Source organism: Prionailurus bengalensis, chromosome B4, assembly GCF_016509475.1.
Source record: "Prionailurus bengalensis isolate Pbe53 chromosome B4, Fcat_Pben_1.1_paternal_pri, whole genome shotgun sequence".
In the NCBI taxonomy this organism is placed as follows: Eukaryota; Metazoa; Chordata; class Mammalia; order Carnivora; family Felidae; genus Prionailurus; species Prionailurus bengalensis.
In genome coordinates this window covers 41,217,962-41,244,228 of record NC_057358.1, presented here as the reverse complement: position 1 = coordinate 41,244,228, position 26,267 = coordinate 41,217,962, and the positions used below count along the sequence as shown (strand labels likewise).

At 51.7% G+C, this 26,267-nt stretch overlaps 1 protein-coding gene across 2 annotated transcripts; it reads left to right on the top strand.

Annotated features, from left to right (window-relative positions):
* SCNN1A (sodium channel epithelial 1 subunit alpha) lies at nucleotides 1-26,267 on the top strand. Of its 2 annotated transcripts, none has more exons than XM_043564164.1 (13): nucleotides 1-1,095; nucleotides 3,193-3,552; nucleotides 14,969-15,236; nucleotides 16,081-16,271; nucleotides 20,060-20,163; nucleotides 20,550-20,713; nucleotides 21,129-21,227; nucleotides 21,467-21,584; nucleotides 24,700-24,778; nucleotides 24,879-24,936; nucleotides 25,150-25,205; nucleotides 25,344-25,419; nucleotides 25,799-26,267. In XM_043564164.1, exons 2-13 carry the CDS (start codon nucleotides 3,197-3,199, stop codon nucleotides 26,165-26,167), a joined length of 1,938 nt encoding a protein of 645 aa, XP_043420099.1. In that variant the 5' UTR covers nucleotides 1-1,095; nucleotides 3,193-3,196; the 3' UTR covers nucleotides 26,168-26,267. The 2 variants fall into 2 exon arrangements, with proteins under 2 accessions (XP_043420099.1, XP_043420098.1); XM_043564163.1 differs by lacking the exon at nucleotides 1-1,095 and adding an exon at nucleotides 1,837-3,030.

Below are 26,267 nucleotides of genomic sequence, written 5' to 3'. Positions count from 1 at the left end.
AGGGAATGGGACAAAGGGAAGCTTTTGCTGTTCTGTATATTTCTGTCTTGTTGGAAAGTCGCATTGTGGCAAAAATGTATTTGGGCATTATTTCTGCACTTTCAAAGATAACACTTAAAATGGAGCCGTGACAGAAGTGCAGATTTCTGTGTTTCTCACAACAAACTTGCTCTGGCCCATTCCAGATCTAGAACGACGCCTTCCCTGAGCATGGGCTGCCCCCCACCCACTGCCCCGGTACACTGACAGGCACTTCTGGGGACACCACGTCCACGTGCTCCGGCTCAGCCCAGACCCGTCCTTGTGATTCTTCTCACAGAGCCCTTGAGATGAGAACTATTTGCTGTGCTGCTTTGAGCCCGTGGTTGGATTTCAGACACCAGCTAGCAAACAGAAAAGGCAGGGAGGTGACTCTCCTAACCTTTGAGATCAAACAGGCAGGGTGCTGTGTACTCCATTTGTTTAAGAACCTGGCTCCGGGGAGAATAGGGGTTCTAAGGCTGTCTGGGTCCTGTGGGAATGTGGGGTCAGTGTAGAGAGCTTTCCACAGAGCTGGGGAGATAAGCCAGGACCCAGATTGCTGATGAGCCCATGAACTCTGCGTTTGAAGTTCCTAGGTTTCAAAACCAGGTACAGGGGGGCTCCAGTTCCCCATGAGTCTGCGGCTGGTTTGTCATGGGAAATAAATGGCAAACGTCCTAAGTAGACATCCCTGCAGGAAAAGAATTCTGATTTTGTGTTTCTCTTGACTGCTGTTTCGTTCTGTGCCCTCAGAAGACTGGTTTCTCTTTATGGATGGTCGGTTTCTTCATCTCGAAAATGAAGGAAAAATCAGCCTTTCCCTTCCCAGGAGGGTGTTCCCAGCAGGCATCAAGGGGAGTGATGGGACCGGGTTTGGAATCCTGGCTGACAGCAGCTCTCACTTTAAGAGGCCACAGGAGAACTTCTGCCCTAAGAGGAAGCTGCAGGGCCCAGCTGCACCCTGAGTTTGGAGTACCCCGCTTCCCTCTTACTTGTCTGGTACACCCCTTGGTGTTCCTCAAGACCCAGCTGAGATGTGACCTTCTCCAGGAAGCCTTCCTGAGTCTCCTCAGGGTGAGTGCCTCTGCCTGCCACCCCGAGGCTCCCTCAGCACTTACTTCTTATCTCTGCCACTAGAGTCCTTATCTTATGTAACATGACTGCCTTCTTCCACCACTCTCCATCAGTGCTCAGCCTGGGCCTGTGTCTGCACATCCCGGGCCGGCTTCCCCCGGGTGCCTCCGGTGAGGGTCCGCTGTGGCCGACCTCCTACCATCAGGCGCGGGGCCTGGCTTGTGTGGTTGGGGCTCCTGTGCCTCCTTGGGCTGTCTCTGGGCCCTCTCTCTGACCCTTCCCTTTCTGTGCGCTCACTGCCTACGCTTCACTCTTTATCCTCTTGCTAGATTAAGTTCGGAGCAGAGATATTGGAGGAAAAACACAGCCCCTACCAGCAAGCCTTTCCCTCTTCCCAGGGCTGGTGTCCACTTGGGCCATGCCCACCTTCCTCCTTCCCGACACCCGGTGCTGCCTACATCCCTCCCTATTCGCTCAGGGCCCACTGTCCCTAGAACTCCTCAGGCTCCAGGTCTGTGCCCAGGTGCCCTGCCTGGCCCCTGTGCTGCCTCTCGGTGACCACATTCCTGCAACCCCGTGACCACAACAGGGGACATTACACATTCCTGGCCTGGCAGCCAATGGTGTAAAAAAGAACAGAATGTCCCAGGGCCCCGCCCAATCTCCAGCCTCACCTGGGCCCCTCCCTGGCCTGGACGAGGTAAGGGGTGGCAGTGAGGAGTCAGGAGGGAGAAGGATGGACCAGGAGGGAGAGGCAGAGGGGCGCTTTGTGCCCCAGTGCCCAGTGGGGCCAGGAGGTGTCCCCACTTTACTGAGTAGATACCCCTTCTTCTTCTATAAGACCTGGGGGTGAGGCTGACCTGTGGGTGCCTTTGGAAGGAGTGCCCAGAGAGGGGACCCAGGTCCTGGAAGCCCACTTGGGGCTTCATCCCCTCAGTCTCCTGGCTCTACCCCCTTCACACTCCTCTCTCGGCCTCTCCTCCAGCCCTCCCTCCCAGGCCTTCATCCTGTCTTCTTCCATCCATCTCCCTTTTTCTGCCTTCCCTGTTCTGGTCTCCCCTGCCTTAGTCTCCTTCATCCTGGCTGGTTCTTTTTTCTTTGTTTTGCCCTCCTGGCTTTGTGTCCTTGTCTGAGATCTCTGGCCCTCCCCCTGCCCTTTTGTCTCAGATCTCCTTGCCGGTCAGCCCCCAGGGCCGTTACTCTTCTAGGTGGTGGGGGGGGAGCACCCACCTCCTCCAGTCCCACACTTCCGGGGCACCTGCCCTCAGGAGCCCTCCTCCCTTTGGAGAACTCTCAGCTCAGACTCCTCCTTTGCCCCTCCCCCTGCCCTGCTCACCTTTAATTGAGATGCTAATGAGGCTTCTGTCGCTTCCATCCCAGCCTGGCGGGCGGGCTCCCTGGCTGGGCCGCTGCACCTGTCAGGTGAGGGGGAGGAGAGGCTCGGCTGCCAGATTCAACTGGAAAGGAACCAGTCCCAGTCCAGCCACAACCTGGGAGCTGGGAGCAGGAGGCCGTCCAGACCTCCTGGAGCCCTGCAGTCCCTGGGACGGACACAGCCCAGGGCCAGGGCCAGAGGCGGAGGAGAGGGCCCACTCAGACAGACAGGGAGCAAGGCAGGGAGGAAGAGGAAGAGAGGCAGGACCAGAGAGCCTGGCACACAGACAGGAGACAGGCAAGGAAGACGAGAGCTGAGAAAGAGACCCAAAGAGAAGCAGAAAGCAGAGAGAGAGAGAGAGAGAGAGAGAGAGAGAGAAAGAGAGAGAGAAAGAGAAGAGCTGGGACACAGAGGTCCTGGAGGAAGGAGACTAAAGATAGACTGACTAAGCAGGGCAGACTGACAGCTGAGGAGACAGAAAGGGAGGTGCTGGGACAGAACTCTGAAGGGTGCTTCTCAGGCAAGCCCAGCTACAGGTGTCCTGGCCCGGACTCCAGCAGGTCAGCTCCTGGGACGGTGGAGGGAGGGAGGGAGGGGTAGAAAAGAGTGGGGCTCAGGGCTGGATGCGGGCCTGGCCAGGAGCAGCCTTGCTCTGGGTCAAGGAGTGAGGCACCAGAGCCTAGAAGTCAGCCCTGACCCTGGCCCTCCATGACCCCCCCAAGGCTCATGAAAGGAGAGCAGCATGAGGAGCAGGGGCTGGGCCCCGACCCTGCGGCACCCCCGCAGCCCAAAGAGGAGGAGGAGGCCCTGATCGAGTTCCACCGCTCCTACCGAGACCTCTTCCAGTTCTTCTGCAACAACACCACCATCCACGGTGCCATCCGCCTGGTGTGCTCCCAGCACAACCGCATGAAGACGGCCTTCTGGGCTGTGCTCTGGCTCTGTGCCTTCGGCATGATGTACTGGCAGTTCGGCCAGCTGTTCGGGGAGTACTTCAGCTACCCCGTCAGCCTCAACATCAACCTCAACTCAGACAAGCTCGTCTTCCCCGCCGTCACCATCTGCACCCTCAATCCCTACAGGTCAGTCGACCCCTCTGTCACTTCCCCGGCGCCTGGAAGTGGGGGACAGAGGGCACAGAGGCAGACCCGCAGACCCGGGAGTAGGAGGGGATACTCTTGTCCCTAGGTAGACCTCCCTTTGGGCAAGATAGGGAGTCCCCGACTCGATGGGCTCTGCCCATCCGAGCGGCTCTGCCAACGGGGCCCTCCAAGTGCCCACAGCTTATCCAGAGCGTGGTTGTTGGACTTCCCTTCCTCCTCCCACAAGTGGGAGGGTGAACAGATGAAGTGAGATGCGGATAGCTCCAAAGAGCAGGGTAGAGATCATTCCCATCCCTTCCCTGGAGCAAGAGGAGGGCGAAGAACAAGGCCTCCTCCACCTCGAGAGAAGAATCTAATGGACAGGTGAAGCCATTGGCAGGTGCTGTGGGGGTGGGTGGTGAAAGCTGGCGGGGCTGGGCCCTGGTATGTTGGTCTCAGTGTAGAAGGGGAGTTTGTTTTGGGGAAATCAAGGTGGGAGCTGGTGGCAAAGGGTTGGAGAGCCTTGAGGCTGGGGGTAGAGTCAGAGGGAAACCAGGACAGGACAGAAAGCAGCCCTCCCCTTCCCCCCCCCCCCCCCCATCTTCTCCCCCCTCCAAGACCCAGTTGACCCCTGCTGGGCTGTGTACTTCACCTGCCCAGGTGCCTGACTTTTAAGTGCTCGGGTGTGTCCTGAAGGTTTGGGTTTCATCGTTGCCCTTTGCCAGTTTTTCTTCTAGAAGCCAGAGGGGATGGTAACCATGGAGAAGAAAGGAGGGCACAGCTAGGTGTTTATCCACACCTCTTATTTGTATTTACTCAGTCATGCAACACGTGGGGGATACCTGGAGCATATGCCCAACACTGCTAGGCACCTGGCAAATGGGTTCATTAATAATTCATTCAGTCTTCACTGAAGGCCAGGCACTTTGCTAGGTTCTGGGGACAGAAAGATAAAATACAGTGGAAGAGACAGGTGACACAGATAACAGCAGGACAGTGTGGCTTCGAGAGTCAGTCTCTGCCCTTAGGGAGTGTAAGATTTGTGAGTGCCTACAGGTGTGATTGCGTGAGTGTGCATGTGTGTGTGTATGTGTGTGTGTGTGTGTGAGCAAACATTGGGTATAGGTATGATTATGGAGGATGGAGATTGGTCACATATTAGGGATGAAGGCCCCCCATGTGTTCCATGGTGTCCAAAGGTGTATCACGGACTAAAAAGGGTTGGGACATCCCGTGCTGCAGGGAAAACCCTGCCGGCCGTTTTCATGGATAAGCCTCCATATGCTGTCCAGGCGAAGGGCGCGTTTCCTAAGAAGCTGCTTCATGCACCAGCCACTGCTAAGTACTCTGTGGCACCCCTAATTCTCCCAGAAACCCCACAAGGCGGGGACTGTTGTAATCCCTGTTTTGCATTGGAGGAAACTGAGGCAAAGGCAGACAAGTCACAAGGTCACAGAGACAGTGACGGAGCTGTGGTTCACCCTCGGATCACAAATCCCTCCTTTTCTTGATATCCAAGGTGTAGGACACGGAATCAGCGAAGTGTGTAATCAGATGTGTACATCTCATTTCCCAGCTCTCCTTTTCCAGCTCAGCCTCATTTCTCTTCCTTGGTGCCCGTGAGCTTGGCTCCTCTCCTTTCCGACCCTCTGCTGCTTCGCTACCCTGATCTTTCCCCTACTTATTTCTCTTCACTCCCTTGGGCCATGGTGGAGGGCACTGAGTCAGCAGGGAGGGGAAGGCGGGCAGGCAGGAAGGACTAAAGGCTGGGTAGTAGGCTCTCAGTAAATGTTTGTGCTTGAAAGACATGGGTGGGAGATGGAGAGCAAAGGGCTACATCTGTTGAGGCCTGCTGAGGGCAGGGTCATGGACAGTCTACGAAAAAGCCCCAGGGGATGAAACCAGAGCCCCTGCTCCTGAGGCCTGCAGGCTGGGAGACAGGTGTCCACACAGAAAGAAATCCCTCCTGCCTGGCTAGCGGCCACAGGGCTTAGAGGGGAGAGAGCCCCCGGGGAGGGAGGGGAGTCAGGGAAGGCACAGGGAACCGTGTCGAACACCTGCTACATGCTCACCCTTTGCTGGGTCCTTTATAAGGACTCTCTCATTTCATCTTGACAAGTCCATGGCGGTGGACATAGTTATTATTTCCATTTGGAAGTGGAGGCAAAATAATTTGAGCAAGGTCACAAAGCAAATAATAAAGAAATAACAACAATAATAGTGAACACTTCTTTAAAATTTTTTTTTAATGTTTATTTATTTTTGAGAGAGGGAGAGAGACAGGGCACAAGCAGGGAGGGGCAGGGAGAGAGGGAAACACAGAATCTGAAACAGGCTCCAGGCTCTGAGCTGTCAGCACAGAGCCCGACGGGGGGGCTTGATCTCACGAACCTCGAGATCATGACCTGAGCCGAAGTCAGATGCTTAATTGACTGAGCCACCCAGGCGCCCCAAGAACACTTCTATAGTACCTAATGTGCACCAGATATGTTACATTTTATATGAAATTATTTAATTCTCACAACAGACTTCTGAAGTAGGTACGAGTATTATTCCCATTTTATAGAAGAGGAGACTGAGGCCCAGAGAGGTTAAATAACCTGTCCAAGTTCACACAGGTAGCAGGTGGTGAAACTGGGATTCAAAAGTCACCCACTCACCCCACCAAGCAGCCAGTGCATTTCTGGTTAGCAGCTGAGTCACAAACCAAGTGTGTTTGATATCAAAGCCCTTTATCACCTCTACACTTTAAGAAGGTGCCACAGGGTTGCCAGCTGCTGGTGGGGGCTTATGGGTGAGACAATTGAGGGGTACTTGTCATGAATGGAGGAGAGAGGGATGCAGGGCTCTTGGCTCCTATTCAAGGAGAGAGGCAGGGGTGGGTGGACAGGTTAACACAGCCTGGTGGGTGATGACCTGAGGGTGAATCACAGGTGCTGGCTTGCGGCAGGTGCAGGGGACAGGCCAGATGAGTGATTCCTACCGAAGCAGCAGGGAGGAGGTGGAAATTTGTGGACAGGATAGACGAACTGGTGAGATAACAGGAATGAGGCAAAGTCAGACCAGGGATGCCCAGAGCTGGTGGGCACGGCCGGACGTCCACGGCCCGCAGAGGTGGAGGGGTTCTGGGTTGCTTGGGAACTTCTGAGAGAGGCTGCAGGGGCCACAGTAAGCAATAAAGCGCGAAGAATCCACTGTGAAGGGTCAGCCACTGCAGTTGCTTTCTTTGTGGCCAAAAAGGGCTTTATTCATCCAGGAGAGAGGGCCAGTCTTAACCACATCCACAGAAAACAGAGCCCAAGAACATATTTTTCATCTAGTCCTGGGAGGGACTGAGGCTGGGCCTAAGGAAGAACTCAAGATCCTGAAACATCACAGGAGGTGATGGAATCCCTTCCCAAGATGCAGAGCAGAGGCATGGCACAGGAGTGGGGAGAGGAGAGGAGCAATTCCCTAAAGAGGGAAGCTGTGGGCTTTTTTTTTTTTTTTTTAATTTGAGAGAGAGAGAGAGTGCGTGAATGGGGCAGAGGGGAGAGGCAGAGAGAGAGAGAGAGAGAGAGAGAGAGAATCTTAAGGAGGCTCCACGCTCAGCATGGAGTCCGACATGGGTCTCTCTCCCAGGACTCTGGGATCATGACCTGAGCCAAAACCAGGGTCAGACGTTCAACCTACTGAGCCACCCAGGCACCCCTGAGCCTAACTCTGCAAAGTAGGGCTAGCAGTTTGCTCTGTGATGGCAGGCCTGGCAGGGACAGAAAGCCAGGACTCTCAGAACTGCCCCTCTTGGCCCCCAGTGCTGGGCTCCTTCTCCTGTCGGGACCCTCCCTACCTCTGTAGCAGCTGTTGTTAGAAAGTTCTTCCTCAGGGCACCTGGGTGGTTCAGTCAGTTAAGTGTCTGACTCAAATTTGGCTCGGGTCATGGTCTCACGGTTCACGGGTTCGAGCCCCACATTGGGCTGCATGTTGATGGCGCAGATCCTGCTTGGGATTCTCTCTCTTCTCCTCCCCACCTCGCTCTGTCTGTCTCTCTCTCAAAGTAAATAAATAAATAAAAACTTTAAAAAAGAGAGAGAGAAAGTTCTTCCTTAGGTAAAGCTGCAGCTGACCTCGTTATAACTTCTAGCTTCTGCTCCTGGTTCTGTGTCTTTGACACAACCCTAAAGATATCTCCTTCCTCACCCACCGGCCACCAGCCCATGGCAGCAGCATCTTCAAGGTAGCTTGCAAAATTCACCACCGAATTCAGATCCTCCTAACAAGCTTTTTAGATAAGGAAGGAGATACCCGCCCCCTCCCCCCTCCCAGCCAGATGCGAAAACTGAGGCTCTGAGAACCTGCAGGCTTTGCAAAGGTCACCCAGCTGTTATGTGGAGGGGTCCGAATTGGAATCTGGTCTTAAGTTCTACTTTTTTAAGACCACAAAGTCACGTGGCAGCTAAGTGGCAGTCCTCCTGTGTCTCCTCCGCCTGCTCTTCTCCAATAACAGCGCTGATACGAAGACAATGGCAGTAGTTGTACAGTGTCTACTCGGCCAGGTATTTTTCTCAGTACTTTTCCTGTATCAAATCATTTCACCTCCACAATAACCCTTTGCCACAAGGACTCTTTAAAAGAAATAGATTTATTTAAGTAATCTCTACACCCAGCATGGGGCTTGAACTCGCAACCCCAAGATCAAGAATCACACACTCCTCCGGCTGAGTCAGCCCGGCGCCCCGGCAAGGACTATTATTAATAGTCCCATTTTACAGATGATGAAGCAGAGGAACAGAGGCTAAGTAAGTTCTCCAAGGCAAACCATCAGTTTTTTAAAAATGTTTATTTTATTTTTGAGTGAGAGTGTGTGTGTGCAAGTGGGGGAGGGGCAGAGAGAGAGGGAGACAGAAAATCCCAAGCAGGCTCTGAGTGGTCAGTGCAGAACCCGATGCGGGGCTCAAACTTACCAACGGTGGGATCATGACCTGAGTCAAAGTCAGATGCTTAACCTACTGAGCCATCTAGGTGCCCCCCAAGGTAAACCATCCAAACGGTGGGCAAGGCTTAGATAATACACCTGGAGAGCTGATGAAAACTTAGTCCCTGTAACTTTTCTTTGGATGAAATGGTTTCTAGAGCTCTTACCACCCTGGCTGTTCATCCTTGGAACAAGCATTAGTTTGTGAACATCTGTTGGTCTAAAATGTTGCAGCCATGGGCGCCTGGGTGGCTCAGTCGGTTGAGCGTCCGACTTCAGCTCAGGTCACGATCTCACGGTCCGGTTCGGGAGTTCGAGCCCCGTGTCAGGCTCTGGGCTGATGGCTCAGAGCCTGGAGCCTGCTTCCGATTCTGTGTCTCCCTCTCTCTCTGCCCCTCCCCTGTTCATGTTCTGTCTCTGTCTCAAAAACAAATAAATGTTAAAAAAATAAAAAATAAATAAAATGTTGCAGCCAGGATAGAACTGAACATGTAATCTGAGACTCAGAACTGATCCTAGAGAGGCTGACTCTGTCTTCAGGAGGGCTCCCGGCTGAGGGGCTGCTTGAGGGCACCCAGAGCTCACAGAGGCCCCAGGGAGGAAGTTGGAGGTGCTGAGATGTGGAGGAGAATGGGGCTGAGGGAGGGGCCAAAGAAAGGGAGGTCAAGGTTGTCCCTGGAGGAAGGAGGGTGCTGGGTAGGTCCCCAGATGCACCCTGGCAGGGGAAGAAGCTGGTGAGTTTCCAGTGCCCAGTTCTGCCAAGTGCTTCTGGAAGGCTGGCTGAGAACGCTCCACTAGGGTCGTCTGGGGGCACGGGGCAGTGGCGGCGGGGGCGGGTGGGTGATGAGAGCCTGGGCAAATCCAAGGCTGCTCCGTGAGAAGGGCTCTTTTGTGAGAGGGGGCCACCGAGGGGAAAGGGGGAGGGAAGAGATACACATAGGAAGATAGCAGGGGTATCAGTCCTTAAATCTCTCAGTATCCCTGCTCCTGCTAGTCTGTCCTGGGCAGAGAAGAGGGGATGCGGGGGGGGGGGGGGGGGTAGGGGCGGGGTGATGGCCCGCTGCAGGGAAAGGAGATTTTGCTGCCCATTCTCAAGTGCCTCTGAGCCCGGAGGCAGAAGTAGTAGAAAAAGCAGGGACCATGAAGTCGGACAGGCCTGGGTTCAAATCTTGACTCTGGTACTTCCTAGCTGAGTGGCCCTGGAGAAGTTGCCCAGTTGATGGTCCTCAGTTTCCTCAACTGTAAAATGGAGTAGTAATGCCTGCCTGATTGAATTGGCAGGGCTCCAATGTCGGGCTGTCAGCCAGCGCAGATGAGGGTGGGGGTAGTGACCGGGACTCGTGCAGGAAGTCAAGGTTAGGGCTAGACTGTCTTGCTGCAGCTCCAAGTGTGTATTCTTTATCCCCTCTCCAGCCCTGGTCTCCTCTTGCCAGGGCCCTCCTGCTTGCAGGATAAGATCTGATGGCATTAGTGGGGTTTACTCAGTGGTCAGTTTTCTTAGTTCTAGGTGTCAGCTGAAAGGGAGGGAGAGATTTCTTTTCTGAAGGGGTGATATGGGAATATCTCTTCCTTAAGGGCTCCCCAGCAAACGGAAAGTAGACCTTGGGAGGGAGGGTGTTTTGTATGGAGCCCAGCCTCTTCTGGAGGTGGGGGTTGTAGTCTCATCAGAGGCCTCTCTGGAAGAGGCAGGAAGGAGCTGAATCTGAGGGAGACCACTGAGGGGAGACCTGGCTTAGGGACAGCTTGGGGCTCTGTGGGGAGGAGCCTTGTGGCTACAGAAGGTGACAGACAGCTCTGAGTCTCTGATGAGGATGAGGCAGGTGTACAAGGCAGAAGGGAGGCACAGGGCGACTTGAGACAGCTTAGAGGGGTGTGCCAAGGGAGGCTCAGCCAGAGATGTGGTGGCTCAGGTGGAAATGACTCCAGCCATGGTGGGAGACCTGGATTCTTCCTGTGTGACCAAGTTGAGTTTCTTGGGCTTTGGGCCCCCATCCATGTCTTCCTGAGATTCAATGGCCTCTTCATTTTGTGCCACTGAATACTTTCTCATTTAACCCTGTAAGAGCTTCATGTGGTATGCAGATCTAGTGTGTTATGCCCATTTTACAGATGGGGAAACTGAGGCCTGGATTCAGGAAGGTTGAGTTCCTCACCAACATTCCCCAGCTAGAAGTGTGTGGCTGGAATGCCAGGCCCCACATCCAGTCAATTCTGGCTCTGGTGCTCTTTCTGGGGCAGCTTGTCCATCTGCTAAAATAGCCAGAGCTAGCAGGGACAGAGCAAAGGACAGTGTGATGGCTATAGTGCTTTCTGACCTGGTTCCTGGCTATGGGATCTTGAACAAGTCACCTGCTTCAGGTTTTTCACCTGTAAAAAGTATTAGCTAACAGTGGCAGATAGTTTTCTGAATTACACTGAAGATTGAGTGTTCATTCGAATACCACAGGGCCAACCTCATAGTAAGTGCTCAATAAATCCGAGCTATCACTGCCATTCTTTTCATTACCAACCACAAGCAAGTCTCTTGGAATGTCAAACACACACCTTGGTTGGACCTGGGCTACATTTTCTGAGGGCATGAGGGATATCTGGAGCCGATGCCTAACGGCCTAGCCAGCTAGACTTTATGAAGGAAAGAGAAACAGAGCCAAGTGGAGTAGACAGTAGGGTATGGCCTAGAGACTGTTCAATGTAGCTGCACTTTAGGGTCCCTGGGGTTCTTGTAAACAACCTTGTTTGGGCCCCACCAACATTCCCAGTAAACACCAATCTCTGGCAGGGCCCCCCTAAACACAGGCATGTGACTTTTTCTTTAGTTGAGGTATAATTTACTTATGATGAAATGCACAAATCTTTGTTTTAAATGTTTATTTTTGAAAGAGAGAGAGACAGAGAGAGAGAGAGCAAGCGGGGAGAGGCAGAGAGCGAGGGAGACACAGAATCTGAGGCAGGCTCCAGGCTCTGAGCTATCAGCACAGAGCCTGATGTGGGGCTCAAACTCACAAACCGTGAGATCATGACCTGAGCTGAAGTCAGACACTTAACCGACTGAACCAACCAGGCCCCCCTAAAATGCACAAATCTTAAGCCCTCACACAAATCTGAAGCCCTCACTGAAGTTTGCTAATCAAGGTACTGAACATTTCCATCACACAATGGCCCTCTGAAGCCCATTCCTCTCTCTCTCCCACAGCCATTCTCTGACTCCTGTCACCATCAATTAGTTTGACTTGTTCTCAGACTTCACATCAAGGGAATCACACAATATGAATTTTTTTTTTAATGTGTCTGGCTCAACATACCCATTTACTGAACTTAATATTTCTCAAATTCTCTCATGCTTTTTGCCTGTATCAGCCCCCCCTTTAAAAAAATTTTTTTTTAATGTTTATTATTTTTAAGAGAGAGAGAAAAACAGAGCACAAGAGGGGAAGGGGCAGAGAGAAAGGGAGACATAGAATCTGAAGCAGGCTTCTGGCTCTGAGCTGTCAGCACAGAGCCTGATGCGGGGCTTGACCTCACAAACTGTGAGATCATGACCTGAGCCAAAGTCAGACGCTTAACTGACTGAACCACCCAGGCTCATCTGGGTTGTTTCAAGCTTTGTGGCAATTATGAATAAAAGTGCTTATGAACATTCACGTACAAGTCTTTATGTTTTCCTTGTGCTTGAGTCAATAGCGGGGAGTGGAATCGGGTAAAATATCCAGAAGTGAAATTGCTGGGTCATAAGGTAGATGTATGTTTAACTTTATGAGAAGCTGCCAGATGACCCGCCAAATCGACTGTGCTGTCTGACTCTCCCACCAGCTGCAACCCCAGATGCTCTCCATTCTCACCAGTTGACACTGTCCAAGTCTTTTACTTGTTTGGCCCTTCTCACGGATGTTAAATGGTGGCCTCATTACCTGTTTTTAGAAGTTTGCCTTTTTTAATTGTATTTTTTTGTTGTTGAAGTAGAGTTGATGTGTAATATTCTATTAGTTTCAGGTATGCACCACAGTGAATTGATCATTATGGTTTTTAAAAAAAAAATTTTTTTTAACGTTTATTTATTTTTGAGACAGAGAGAGACAGAGCATGAATGGGGGAGGGGCAGAGAGAGAGAGACACACACACAGAATCCGAAGCAGGCTCCAGGCTCTGAGCTGTCAGCCCAGAGCCCGATGTGGGGCTCGAACTCACAGACCATGAGATCGTGACCTGAGCTGGTCGGACGCTTAACCGACTGAGCCACCCAGGCGCCCCGATCATTATGGTCTTAATTTGCATTTTTCTGAAGGCTAATTATGTTGAGCACATTTCCTGTGTTTAGTGACTGTCTATCTTTTGGTGCATTTAAAAAAAATTTTTTTTTTGCATTTATTTATTTTTGAGAGACAGCGTGAGCGAGGGAGAGGCAGAGAGAGAGGGAGACACAGCATCTGAAGCAGGCTCCAGGCTCTGAGCAAGAGCCCAACACAGGGCTCGAACCCACGAACCATGAGATCATGACCTGAGCTGAAGTCCGAAGCTTAACTGACTGAGCCACCCAGGTGCTCCCTTATTTTAGAGAGAGAGCAGGGGCAGAGGGAGAACAATAGAGAATCCTAAGCAGACTCCATGCTCCAAGCAGAGGGGAGGGCTGGGGGTACGGCCCACATGGGCCTGACTCAGGGCTTGATCCCATGACCCTGGGATCATGACCTGAGCCGAAACTAATATGCAGCCGCTCAACCCTGACTGAGCCACCCAGGAGCCCCTAAACAACCTGTCTTTTTATTGCCAATTTGTAAAAAGTCTTTATATTTCACAATAAGTTCTTCCTTAGATACTTATTGCAAAAAATACTGCCTACCTCAAGGTCATGAAGATATCTTTGATGTTTTCCTCTAGAATCTTTCTGGTTCTGAATTTTATGTTTAGGTCTGTGATTCAAACTGACTTAATTTTTGTGTAGAAACTGAGGTGGAGGTTGAGTTTCTTTTTTTTTTGTTTTTGTTTTTTTTCCTTTCTCAATAGAGCATACTCTGTTTAAAAAAATGATTTTCCCCACTGAATTGAATTGGTGTTTTGGTCAAAACTCAGTTGACTGTATACGTGTGAGTATATATCTGGACTTTATTCTGTTCCATCGATCTACTGTCTGTCCTTACATAAGCACTACACTGTTTTGATGACTGTGGCTTTATAGTGAGTTTGAAGTCAGGTAGAACTAAGTACTTCAATTTTGCTCTTTTCCAAAATTGTTTTGAGGGGCACCTGGCTGGCTCAGTCAGAAGAACATGTGACTCTTGATCTCAGGGTCATCAGTTCAAGCCCCATGTTGGGTGTAGAGATTACTTAAAAATAAACTTACAAACAAAATTGCTTTGACCACTCTACATTCTTTACATTTCCACATACGTCTTAAATCAGCCCATCAGTTTCTTCAAAATGTGTGCTGAAATATTGATAGGGATTGTGTTGAATCAAACGACCAATTTGGGATACATCTTAACTGTACAGAGTTCCAGACCCAGGAACTCATGTAACTCTCTGTTTTGGTTTTTGAGTTCTCTCAGCATGATTTTCGGTGTAAAACTCTTGCCTCTTTCATTAAATTCATTCCTGGTATTTGATGTTGTTTATGCTATTTAATATGGTGGTTTTTGTGATGTAATTTTCCATTTTTTTGTTGTTATTATGTAGAAATACAATTAATTTTTGTACAGTGGTTTTGTACACTACAACCTTGTTGAATGTATTAGTTCTAGGTGTGTTTGTTTTGTTTTGGTAGATTCTGTCCCTACGGCGCTGCTACTATGGACTTTCATGACGGAGCGGGTAACAATGCCTGTGCTGAGAAGGAATGTGATGATTTATACTGGACAGCGTTTAACTTATGGTGTTTGGGCCCCACCCATCTCATTAAAACTGAGTCTTTGATGGGGAGGGGCCGTGTGCAGCATCTGTAGTTTTAAAGTTCCTGGGGAAATTCTAGAAGTGCAGTTAAGCACCCCTAATTTAGAAGGTGCCAGGCGGCAGACAGAGCCAAAGGCCACCCTTGCCGGAGGAGGCCAGGGTGGGTTGACCTGCTCGCTGGGTCTGAGGGAGCTTGTGGGCGAAGGCCGCGGCCACACCCTCTCCCGTCTTGGAAAAGGGCAGACGAGTTCCGGGTTCCCTTCGCGGCCAGGGCGAGTGGGAGGAGAGGGCCTCACCGACAGGAGCCTCCGCCTCTCCCTTCTGATAAACAGGCCGTAATAAATGCCGTCACCGCCGGGGCTCATAGTCGCCTCCACTAACCCCGTGGAAAACCAGTCTACACCCTCACGTCCCCATCCCTCCTAGAGAGCCTTGGAGACACCAGAGTTATTCCCTGCAGGCTTTTCCAGGATGGACCGACCTCACCGGTTTCTGGCGAGGAAACCGAGGCCCTGAAGGGCCAGGGACTAGCGCGAAGCCGCCCCCCAAATCCGACCCTCTTCCCATCGCCCCTTCCAGGTACACGCAAATTAAAGAGGAGCTGGAGGAGCTGGACCGCATCACAGAGCAGACGCTCTACGACCTGTACAAATACAACTCCTCCAGCACCCTGGGGACCCACCCCCGCGGTCGTCGCGACTTGCGGGAGCCCTGGCCGCACCCCCTGCAGCGCCTGTGGGCCCCGGCCCCGCCCCCCGGGGCCCGCGGAGTCCGCAGCGCAGCCTCCAGCGTGCGGGACAATAACCCCCAAGTGAACAGGAAGGACTGGAAGGTCGGCTTCCAGTTGGTAAGCCCCGCCCCCGGGGGCCCCGCCCCCGGCCTTCGGGTCCCGCCCCTCCTGGTTGCCCGGACCCTCCGGTTCTGCCCACTCCCCGACAGCACTCCCTTTCCGGACCCCGCCTTTGTTGCCTAGCGACGGGAGGCGGGACCTCGTCGGCCTGCTGGCAAAATACATAACTAAATAACATCTCTCTGAACGCCAGCTTGTGGGGGTCTCCTCGCTGGGGCCTCTGTGGGAGGGTTTAAACGTCTGGAAGTCAAATCTGTGGCGGAAAAAGCACCTTTCTGAATCGTCAGCCCCCCACTGGTCGGGACTCCCTTGGGACCCTCCTGTATGGCAGGGAACTGGAGCTCTGCCTGCCTGAGATAGAGAATAAGGAATCAGTAAAATGAGAGACTTAAAAAAATTGTTTTAATAAAAAATAAAAGGGAGAGTAAGTGGAAGCGGGAGAGGAGAAGAGGGAAGAAGAGAGGCCCCCTTTGGGGAGAGTGGACCGCGCAACCAGGAGACCTGAGTTCCAGTCCTAGCTCAGTCGCTAGGGCAAGCCTCTGGATTCCTCCGTCTTCCCATCAGTAAAGTGGGGAGATGAATCCTTGCTCCACCGTCTTGCAGAGGCTGTGTAAATGACCCACACTTGGGACCACAGCTCCTGGTCTCCTTGGCCAACTGCTCCCTTAAGCCTAGGCTCTCCTGGTCCACTCTCTTCCGGGCTTCAACTTCTGCCTTCTGTTCTTCTGCACTCTTGGCTCCCCACCCCAGTCCTCAGGACCTCAGACCACTCATTCTTTGACGTTAGCCTGCCCTGCCGCCTGTCCCCTGCTGCTGATCCTCTGATGCTCTCTGTGTTTAGTGCAACCGGAACAAATCGGACTGCTTTTACCAGACGTACTCGTCAGGGGTGGATGCAGTGAGGGAGTGGTACCGTTTCCACTACATCAACATTCTTTCTCGACTGCGAGACACTTCTCCATCCTCAGAGGAGGACATGCTGGACAACTTCATCTTTGCCTGTCGCTTCAACCAGGCCTCCTGCAATCAGGCGTGAGTCCCTCCTGCCTGGCTCTGTGCTCTCCACGGAGTCTTCTTTCTGAAGTCAGCCTGAGGCTCAGATGGGCAGCACCCAGGAAAGGCCTTTGGGCTAAATATATGCCTGCAGGGAGGAGGGGACGCACTGACCTCAGGTCTAAACTTCTGCCCCATGGATTATCCTGCAGTGCTGGGTCTGAGTGAGGCAGTCTAATGTGCTGCCCTGGGAAGGCTGTAGTTGAGGTCTGGCTTTGAGAATCCAATGGCTGGAAGCATGGTTCTCCATCTTTCGAAGGCCCCTCTGTCACTAGCACCAAACTCACAGGTGCCCGGAAGGTCATCTTCTCAGATGAGGTGGACAGCAGTGGTTTGGAGGAAATAGCATGGGTTGAATGAAGGAGGGGACCTGAGTCACTGCTCTGGCTCTGTAACTTTCCGGCCAGGTGACTCTGGGCATTTCACATCACTCTTCAGAGACTGTTTCTTTGTAAAATGCGGGGAAAATGAGATTAATTCATTGTGTATTCAGACAAATACTTTTTACTGTCTGGGCTGTGTGCCAGTCATTGTTTTAGGCATTTGGGACACATCAAACAGGGCAATGTATATAATCCGTGCCCTTCTGGCACTTTTACTCAAGTGATGAAGATGTTGATAACACCCGTCTCCATGTTCATGAGATATGCAGGAGGGCATTTTGTAAATTGCAGTGAAAAATGGGTCTCTGTTGCTCGTGAACGGAACAGGTGAATGTGACTTGCCCTAGGCCACCAGGCCAGCCCTAGCTAGCTAAGGATCCTTCCCACTCAACTGCAGTGCCCGCCAGGCATTCCCTCTGCTATAGATCCAGTCACAATGTCCTTGCAAAGAGGTCATGGCAGCTGGGCAGTTCTCTGAGGCTGTAGCCTCTGGCCCCTCTTACCCCACCCTTCCCCTCCTACTTCTCCTTGGTTTTCACCTTTTCGGGCAGGGTGCTGAGGCAGCCTCTCCACTCTCTAGGGGCCCTTCCCGCCCCCATCGCTGCAGAATGGCAGCAGGGCCAGGTGTCACCTGCTTCTGCCCCACCCTCACCTGGTGCACACAACTCTGCTCAGCATAGGATTTTGTTGTTGTCTCCAATCTTCTTGTTTGTTTGAAGACAGGAGCTGCCTGCTGGGAAATGAGACAGTAGCAGGGCCTGGGCCCCAGTCATCTCACCTTGCCACTGGGTGTCTCTAATTGTCACCTTCCCACCAGTCCTCTTGCTCTGCCAGCCCCATGCTCCTACCTCCCCATCAACGGAAAGTCCGTAGTTCATCTCAGTCTTGACGGTTAGGTCACTTCCTTAGCTCAGAGCCTCATCATTTCTCACTTGGGTTATTATAATCTCTTCACCTCCCATTATCTTTCTGCCGCCAAAGCCTCTCATTATTCTGCAACTCTTCCAGTTAGTCCTGCTCAAAATCCTCCACTGTCTCCTGTGGCCTCCAGAACCGAGGTGAAGCTCCTTATCGTGGCTTTCTCATCCCTCTCCTCCCCATGTCATCCATTCTCCTTCTCTCTGTAATCTTTTCTCCAGCGACAGCTTGATTGAGATACAGTTCCCACACCACAAAAGTCATCCTTTACATGTATACCATTCAGTGATTTTTTAGCATATTCACAGAATTGTGCAAGCCCTATCTAATTTTAGGACATTTTCCTCACCCCCAAAAGAAACCCTACACCTCCTAGCGGTCACTCCCGATTCCCACCCCTCCTCCCAGCCCTGGAAACCAGGAATCTAGTGTCCATCTACGTGGATTGCCTATCGCGGGCGCTTCATAGAAATGGAATCCTACACTATGTGGCCTTTGTTCCCGACTTCTTTCACTTAGCATCATGTTTTCAACGCTCATCCACGTTGCAACATGTGCCAGAACTTCATTCTTTTTATGGTTGGATAATATTCCATTGTGTGGATATCCCACCTTTGATTTATCCGTTCGTCAGTTGATAGACATTTGGGTTGTTTTCACTTCTTGGCTATTACGAGTAACGTTGTTAAGAATATTCCCGTACCAGTTTTTGTAGGGATGTATGTTTTTATTTCTCTCATGTATATACCCGGGAGTGGAATTCCTAGGTCATGTGGTAATTCTATATTTTGAGCAACTCTCAGATGGTTTTCCAAGTGGCCGTGCTATTTTACATTCCCCGGGCGGTATATGAGGGTTCTAAATTCTGCCCACCCTCCTCTTGTTACTTTTTTTTTTTTTCATGTTTATTCATTTTTGAAAGACAGAGACAGAGCACAAGCAGGGGTGGGGCGGAGAGAAAGGGGGACACAGAATCCGAAGCAGGCTCCAGGCTCCGAGCTGTCAGCACCAGAGCCCGACGCGGGGCTCGAACTCACGAACTGCGAGATCATGACCTGAGCCGAAGTTGGACGCTCAGCCAACTGAGCCACCCAGGCGCCCCTACTGTCTTTTTCACTTTAGCCACCTTAACGGATGCCTGTAACCTTAAGAGCAAATGTATACAGCTCTTACTAAGTGCTAGGCACCTTCCAAGTGTAATTTCAACCTCACAGCACCCCTGTGAGGCAAGTCCTGTTCTTATCCCCATTTTGCAGATGGGGAAACTACAGCATGGAGAGATTAAGTAACGTGGTTGGTCCCAGAGCTAATACTTGTTAAAGCTAGGGTTCAAATATGGGTAGTTTAGTTCTGGAGTCTGTGCTCTTAACCCTCACGTTATATTGCTTCTCATATATTCTCCTATGGATATATAAGTGGTCATGTCTCGTTTCCCCTCTTGTTTTCCTAAGCTCTGTTTTTAAGATCCATTCATGTTGTTGCATCTAATCGGTTGATTCCACCTGCTGCATACCGTCCATGGTGTGTGTCCATCACATCGTACCTGGCTGTCCCCTCTCCCCCTGAGCTGGGCTTACAGGCCCTTCAGGACTGGCCTCTGTTCACTTCCATAGCCTCTTCTTTCCTCCCTCCCTGAATCCTGCCTTAGCTCTGGAAATGCTGGCTTCCTAGCACTCCCTAGAATGTGCACCAGTATTTCATATCTCTAGGCCTTTGTTCTTCAAGGCCAGTGGAATATTCCAGATCATCCAGTTCCAGCCTCCTCGTTTTACAGATGAGAGTAAGCTTAGAAAAAATGACTTGCTCAAGGCCATCCCACCAGAACCCTCTCCCTCTCATATCTGTCCTGGGATCTGACCTTCCTCCGCTCAGCTCTGTGTTCACCACTGCTCTCACTGTCTCCCCTAACTCTGTTCCCTTCCATTTCTCCACTTGATTTATTCGACCACTGTTTATTAATGATCTTCTGTAGGGCCTGTAGGTCAAGAACTATTCAGTTAACCCAGAGACGGTACAGAGATGAAGGAGATGTGACCCTTGTCCTCAAGGAGATCACAGTCCAAATGGGGAACTAAGATTTAGATTCACGAGAAGCTAGGGACACTGCCAAAGTCTTCGTAATGCAACAGAGTGACACAAGAGAGGTCATAAGGCCAGTGAGGTCAGGTGGCCTGGTGGGGAAGAGACTGCATCAGAAGGTAGATGACCTGTGTTTGTGTCTCAAGTTTGTCATCACGGTGTGACCTTGGACAGCTACTTGACCTCTCTGAGCCCTAGCTTCCTCTTCTGTGACGTGGGGGTGATGCACCCACAGGCTGTTGGTTGGAGTGGCTGAGGGAACATGGGGAAAGCTTCTAGCACATAGTAGGTGATCAGGAAACAAAGGTCACTGAAAGTCCCGCTCTCTCTGACCCACCCACCCCCCAACTTTCTTTTTTGACTCTACTTTTTCTCTCTCCCGGATAGGAATTACTCCCACTTTCACCACCCGATATATGGGAACTGCTACACTTTCAATGGCAAGAACAACTCTAACCTCTGGATGTCTTCCATGCCTGGGATCAAAAATGGTGAGCAAGCCCTCATTTCCGCAATCCCTGTGCCTCAGCACTTCTCACGGCCCTGCCCACCCACAGTTACCCACCTTGTGCTCATGTCCTAGACATGCTGTGTGCCTCTGGGCCTCCCCACAATGTGCCCGTCTGCATCCTGGAAGGAGTCCTCTCTGTTCTTTGTCCCCCATGGGTACCACAAAGTCCTTTCCAGGTGTTACAGGAATCTTGTCCCAGTTCTTCCTGCCCACCCCTGAATCCAGCCCGGGGGCTGCCAAATCCCTATGTAGGTCTTCTTGGCCTTGCCCTCTGTGGAGCATTAGAAACTAGGCGCGTGGAAGGGGCTTTCCATCCCCCAACACTCCTCCAGGACCTCCCCCACTCCACTCCCTCTGCACCCCTAGGTCTGTCCCTGACGCTGCGCACAGAGCAGAATGACTTCATCCCGCTGCTGTCCACGGTGACCGGGGCCAGGGTAATGGTGCATGGGCAGGATGAGCCTGCCTTCATGGACGATGGCGGCTTTAACTTGAGGCCTGGTGTGGAGACCTCCATCAGTATGAGGAAGGCAAGAGAGGGCCGGGAAGATGGCAGGGGAGGTGACTCACCAGCCAGAAGACTATAGAGGGAGATCGTGTGGGGTGGGCCTGAGGCAGGTGGCCGTCTTCAGAAGCAGAGTTAGGGGCAAGGGGCTGGCAGAAGTAGGGACCTGAGGAGGAACCTTGGGTGAGTGTGCTCAGAAGGGTTCAGGATGTGCTTAGGGTTCCGGGGGTGCTCTGGAGCCAGTGTCCTTGAAAGTAGCACCCAGATGGGCGTTGGGGGCTGCTGGGGCATGTTTTGAAATGGTGAGGCAGACAGGAGAGGCTGGTAGGTGCGAGATACAAATGGCCTGGACCTGAGGGAAGGTGGAGAATTCAGGAAGAGGTCTGGGCCATTTGCTCTGACTTCTGACCTCTGATTTCTTTGTGTGTGGGGGTTTGCAGGAAGCCCTGGACAGACTTGGGGGCGACTATGGTGACTGTACCAAGAATGGCAGTGAAGTCCCCGTGGAGAACCTTTATCTTACCAAGTATACACAGCAGGTGAGACCAGCCCGTTTCTATGGCGACCATCTCACAGGCCTGCCCTGTTGGTCAGTACAAGTTGGAGGGGTGTGTGTGTGTGTGTGTGTGTGTGTGTGTGTGAGCGAACGGGACAGGTGGAGAGAGGGGTACAAGTATGGTGAAGAGCATTGTTTGTCCTCCCCTTTCCTGCCTCTTTTGGGCTGTGTGTGGGGAGAGCAGGCCTGAACCCCCTTTCCTGTCACTCCTGTGTCCCCCAGGTGTGTATCCACTCCTGCTTCCAGGACAGCATGATCAAGGAGTGTGGCTGTGCCTACATCTTCTATCCGTTGCCCAAGAACGCGGAGTTCTGTGACTACAGGAAGCATAATTCCTGGGGTGAGACCACAGGGAGCCCCTGGCCGGCCCCTCTGCCCCAGGACTCTCACAGACTTCCCTCTCAGACCCTCTGTGACCCTCATTCTCCCTCTGTCCTGTGCTCCAGCCCCTCCGTTTCCTGTCACTCCATCTCTCCCCTCTATCCCCTTCCTCCCTCGGGCTTCTCTCTCTGGGTTTTGGCTTCTGTGTGTTTATAGAGAAAGGCCCCATTTAAAAATAACCTGCAGCAGAAGGAAGGAGGAGCACGTGAAGAAAACCTTGCTCTCTCCACACTCTGCCTGTAGCTTCCCTGTCTCACTCTTCCGGTGCCGGGCGAGGCACAGGACAGCTCACCAGGTGCAGGAAGAAAATACTAGAAGTTAGATGTATCTATCTCATTTCCTAACATCTTCCATTTTATATATGTTTTATAATGTACTTAATGGATCAATTCTACAGTAGCAAGTTTGTAATTTATAAATCAAATACATATGTTGGAGTTACTTAAGACCTTTTTACCTACAGGTGGGCACAATCAAAAAAAGTTTGGAGAGCACTGAGATCTCCTTTTTTTTTTTTAATGTTAATTTATTTTTGAGACAGAGAGAGACACAGCATGAGCAGGGAAAGGGCAGAGAGAGAGGGAGACACAGAATGTGAAGCAGGCTCCAGGCTCTGAGCTGTCAGCACAGAGCCCGACACGGGGCTTGAACTCACAAGCTGTGAGATCATGACCTGAGCCGAAGTCGGATGCTTAACCGACTGAGCCACCCAGGCGCCCCTGAGATCTCCTTTTTAATCCTGGATTAAGAGTAGACAGATCCCTGTTCCTTTCCACTATAGCAGAGTTATGCCCCATGGAGGCTCTGTGGTAGGAAGCTGAGAGAAAGGAAATCCCAAACAAGAAACTGGAAAGTAGAGGGTTAGAAATCCTGGTGCACAGGCTCTCAACTGGCGCCTGTGACCTGAGGGTCCTCCTGTCTGGCTCCCTTGGGCCCAGCTCTCCCTCTGCTGGTGGCCACTGCTGGAGGAGATGAACCTCCACACCTCTGAGGGGACGGGACAGACCCCAGGGATTATAGTGTCTGCCTCTCTTGGTTCTGTCCCTGTGGATCTTCCTGCCTCCTCCCTTCCCTGGGTCTGCTCCACACAGCTCTCTCCCCTGCCCTGCATTTGGTTCCCATCTCTCCCACCTTATGTCAGAGCATATCAGAGCTGGAGGGACACTCAGGGGCCCAGGGGGAATTCGTGATGTCATGTCTGAGGACGAGGAGGATGTGCGGAGCAGGGACTCCCTGCCCCCTGCTCCCCGCTGCCCCCAAACAGTGATTTCTAAGTGCTTGTGAGTTTGAGGATCTGTGAGAGGAAAAATAACAATGCTGATGGCTGAGAAGCTGTGGGGATGGGGAGAGGAACAGTCTCCCAAGGACTGTTTACTCCCCAGAGGAAGGGACCCAGCTGCTCCCCATGCTTCACCGTTCCAGACCCCCAGCCCTCGTAGATGGAGGGATTTGGGTCAGAAATGGAGAAGGACTTCTGGACCAGGCAACTAAAAGTAGCAAGAATGACACAATAGAACATACTTACTTAGAACTTGGCGAATAGGGGAGAAGGGAGATCCATAGACTCATTCTCCCCACCCCTTTTTTTTTTAGGTAGCAACTCAATTGAGATAATTTCTATCCCAAGTAATTCACCCATTTGCTTTTAGTATAGTTTTAGTCTTCAGTATAATCACGGAGCTGTACAGTAGTGGCCGGTCAACTTTAGAACATTTCCATCACTCCACAAAGAAACTTCTTACCCATCAGCACTCTCTGAGCTTCCCATCCTCTGCACCCACAGTCCCCCACCTCACCCCCAGAAACTACTAATCTACTTTCTGTCCTACAGATTTGTCTGTCCTGAGCATTTCATATAAATAGAATCATCTGTGGTCCTTTGTGACTGGCTTCTTGTATTTAGCACAGCATTTTCTTCTTCTTTTCTTTTTTTTTTTTTTTTTAGCACACCATTTTCAAAGTTCATCCAGCTTGTAGCATCTGTCAGTACTTTGTTTTTATGGCTGAATAATGTTCCATTGTACAGATTCGTCACGTGTGTTTATCCATTCATCAGTGGATGGACATTTGGGTTGTTTCTATTTCCTGTTTCCATTTTGTGTGTGAACATATGTTTTCAGTTCTCTTGGGTATATACCTAGGAGTGGAGTTTCTGGGTCATATCATAACTCTGTGCTCAACATTTTGAGGAACTGCCAGACTCTTCCAAAGTGGCCACACCATTTTATGTTCCCAGGAGCAACAGAGGAGCATTCTAGTTTCTTCACATCCTCACCAATACTTACTTACTTACTTATTTATTTTTAATAGCCATCCTGGTGGGTGTGAAGTGCATCTCATTGTGGTTTAATCTCATGATTCTTCCATAACAATTGTTCCCAGTTTTCCTTTTGACTTTTATTTTATTTTATTTTTTTTTTAATTTTTTTTTCAACGTTTATTTATTTTTGGGACAGAGAGAGACAGAGCATGAACGGGGGAGGGGCAGAGAGAGAGGGAGACACAGAATCGGAAACAGGCTCCAGGCTCTGAGCCATCAGCCCAGAGCCCGACGCGGGGCTCGAACTCACGGACCGCGAGATCGTGACCTGGCTGAAATCGGACGCTTAACCGACTGCGCCACCCAGGCGCCCCTTGACTTTTATTTTAGAGAGAGAAAGAGAGAGAGAGAGAGAAAGAGCGTGAGGGAGAGAGTATGAGTAGGGGAGAGGGGCAGAGGGAGAGAGAGAGGGAGAATCCTAAACAGGGTTCAGTCCCATGACCCCGAGCCATCAATCAGTGAGGTAGATGTTCAGGTGACTGAGCCACCCAGGCACCCCTCTTTTTGAATTTTAGAATTTTGTCCATATCCTACTCATCTTTACATAGATGAGTCCTGGGTTGTTTTTTGTTTTTTGGTTTTTTTTTTCCTTACGTAGCTTCATTTTTTCAACATTTTCGGTGTTGCCACTCAGGAGACATCACTGTAATGCTACTTGTGATGTGGGAACCCACATATCTTGGAAGACCTCTTGGGTTCAGGGTGCAGAAGGTTGAGGTGCCCTAGGGAAATGGGCATCTCTCTGCACCCATAGGTTACTGTTACTATAAGCTCCAGGATGCCTTTTCCTCAGACCGCCTGGGGTGTTTCACCAAGTGCCGGAAGCCGTGCAGGTAAGTGTCCCCTTCCCCTGGGGCACAGGTTGGGCAGCTAGCCACTTGGCTGGGTGGGAGAACCCCACCCCTATCACTGAGCTCCTTTATCCATCCCCAGTGTGACCAGCTACCAGCTCTCTGCTGGTTACTCACGATGGCCCTCAGTGACATCCCAGGTAATGTGGGGAAGGGGAGGGATATGAGGGAGAGGGGATGTGTGTGTGTGTGTGTGTGTGTGTGCGTGCGCGCGTGTGTGTGTGTGTGTGTGTGTGTAACACTGTGGTCTTTTCTGGGTGTATGTGTGTGTATGGATGTGTTTGATCCCACCCCCCACCCTGTAAGCCTGAAGAGTATGGGGTGACCCCATTGACACCCCCATTCTTTTCTAGGACTGGATCTTCCAGATGCTATCCCGACAGAACAATTATACTATCAACAACAAAAGGTCAGTCCTACCCTGATCCAGCTGAGGGGGACGAATCCTTGGGAGGGAAAACTGATCTGGGAAGAGAGGAGGGTGTTTGTAAGGGTTTGAGAAGTGAACCCATTGCCATTTCTCCCTCCCTTCTCCCTGACTCCAAAGAAATGGGGTCGCCAAACTCAACATCTTCTTCAAGGAGCTGAACTACAAAACCAATTCTGAGTCTCCCTCTGTCACGGTATGTCCTTGCAGTTCTCTTGCAGATCTTGGTGGGTGTCTGCCAGAGAAAACAAGGGGGTGCCTCTGTGGGGCCAGAAGTTTTGGGCCTTGAGGGCAGGGGACCAAGGAAAGGGGGGGTGAAGGTGAGGTTGCGAAGGTGAGGTTGCAGAGGTTGGAAGAAGGGGAGCTTGGCTGGGGAATGAAGGCTTTGGGTGTGGTGGTGGTGGGGGGGGAAGGATGCGCCAGATGGGTATGACTAGGACAGAAGGGGTCCAGGGGACCACCAGGAGGCTGAAAGGGGTGAGGGAGGACCTCAGGGAGGGAGGGATGGGGCTCTTCTTCTAGAGCCCACCCAGGGCCCTCTGCCCCAGTGATCAATGTGCCTTTCTCCCTCACAGATGGCCACTCTCCTGTCCAACCTGGGCAGCCAGTGGAGCCTGTGGTTCGGCTCCTCGGTGCTGTCTGTGGTGGAGATGGCTGAACTCATCTTTGACCTCCTGGTCATCACGTTCCTCATGCTGCTCCGGAGGTTCCGAAGCCGATACTGGTCTCCAGGCCGAGGGGGCAGGGGTGCCCAGGAAGTGGCCTCCACTCCAGCTTCCTCCCTCCCGTCCCATTTCTGCCCCCACTCCACATCCCCACCAGGCCCTGCTACCTCCCCGGCCTTGATGGCCCCTCCGCCTGCCTATGCCACTCTGGGTCCCTGCCCATCTCCATCCAACTTGGTGGAGGCCAGCTCCTCTGCCTATACTCTGGGGGAGCCTTGAGAGGGAAGGAAAGTGCCCTCCCCTCCCAAGGCAGGCGCTTCCCCTGGTGGGAGGGGAGCAGGCTTGGCAGGATTAAAGAATGTCTTGGGACTTCCTCTCA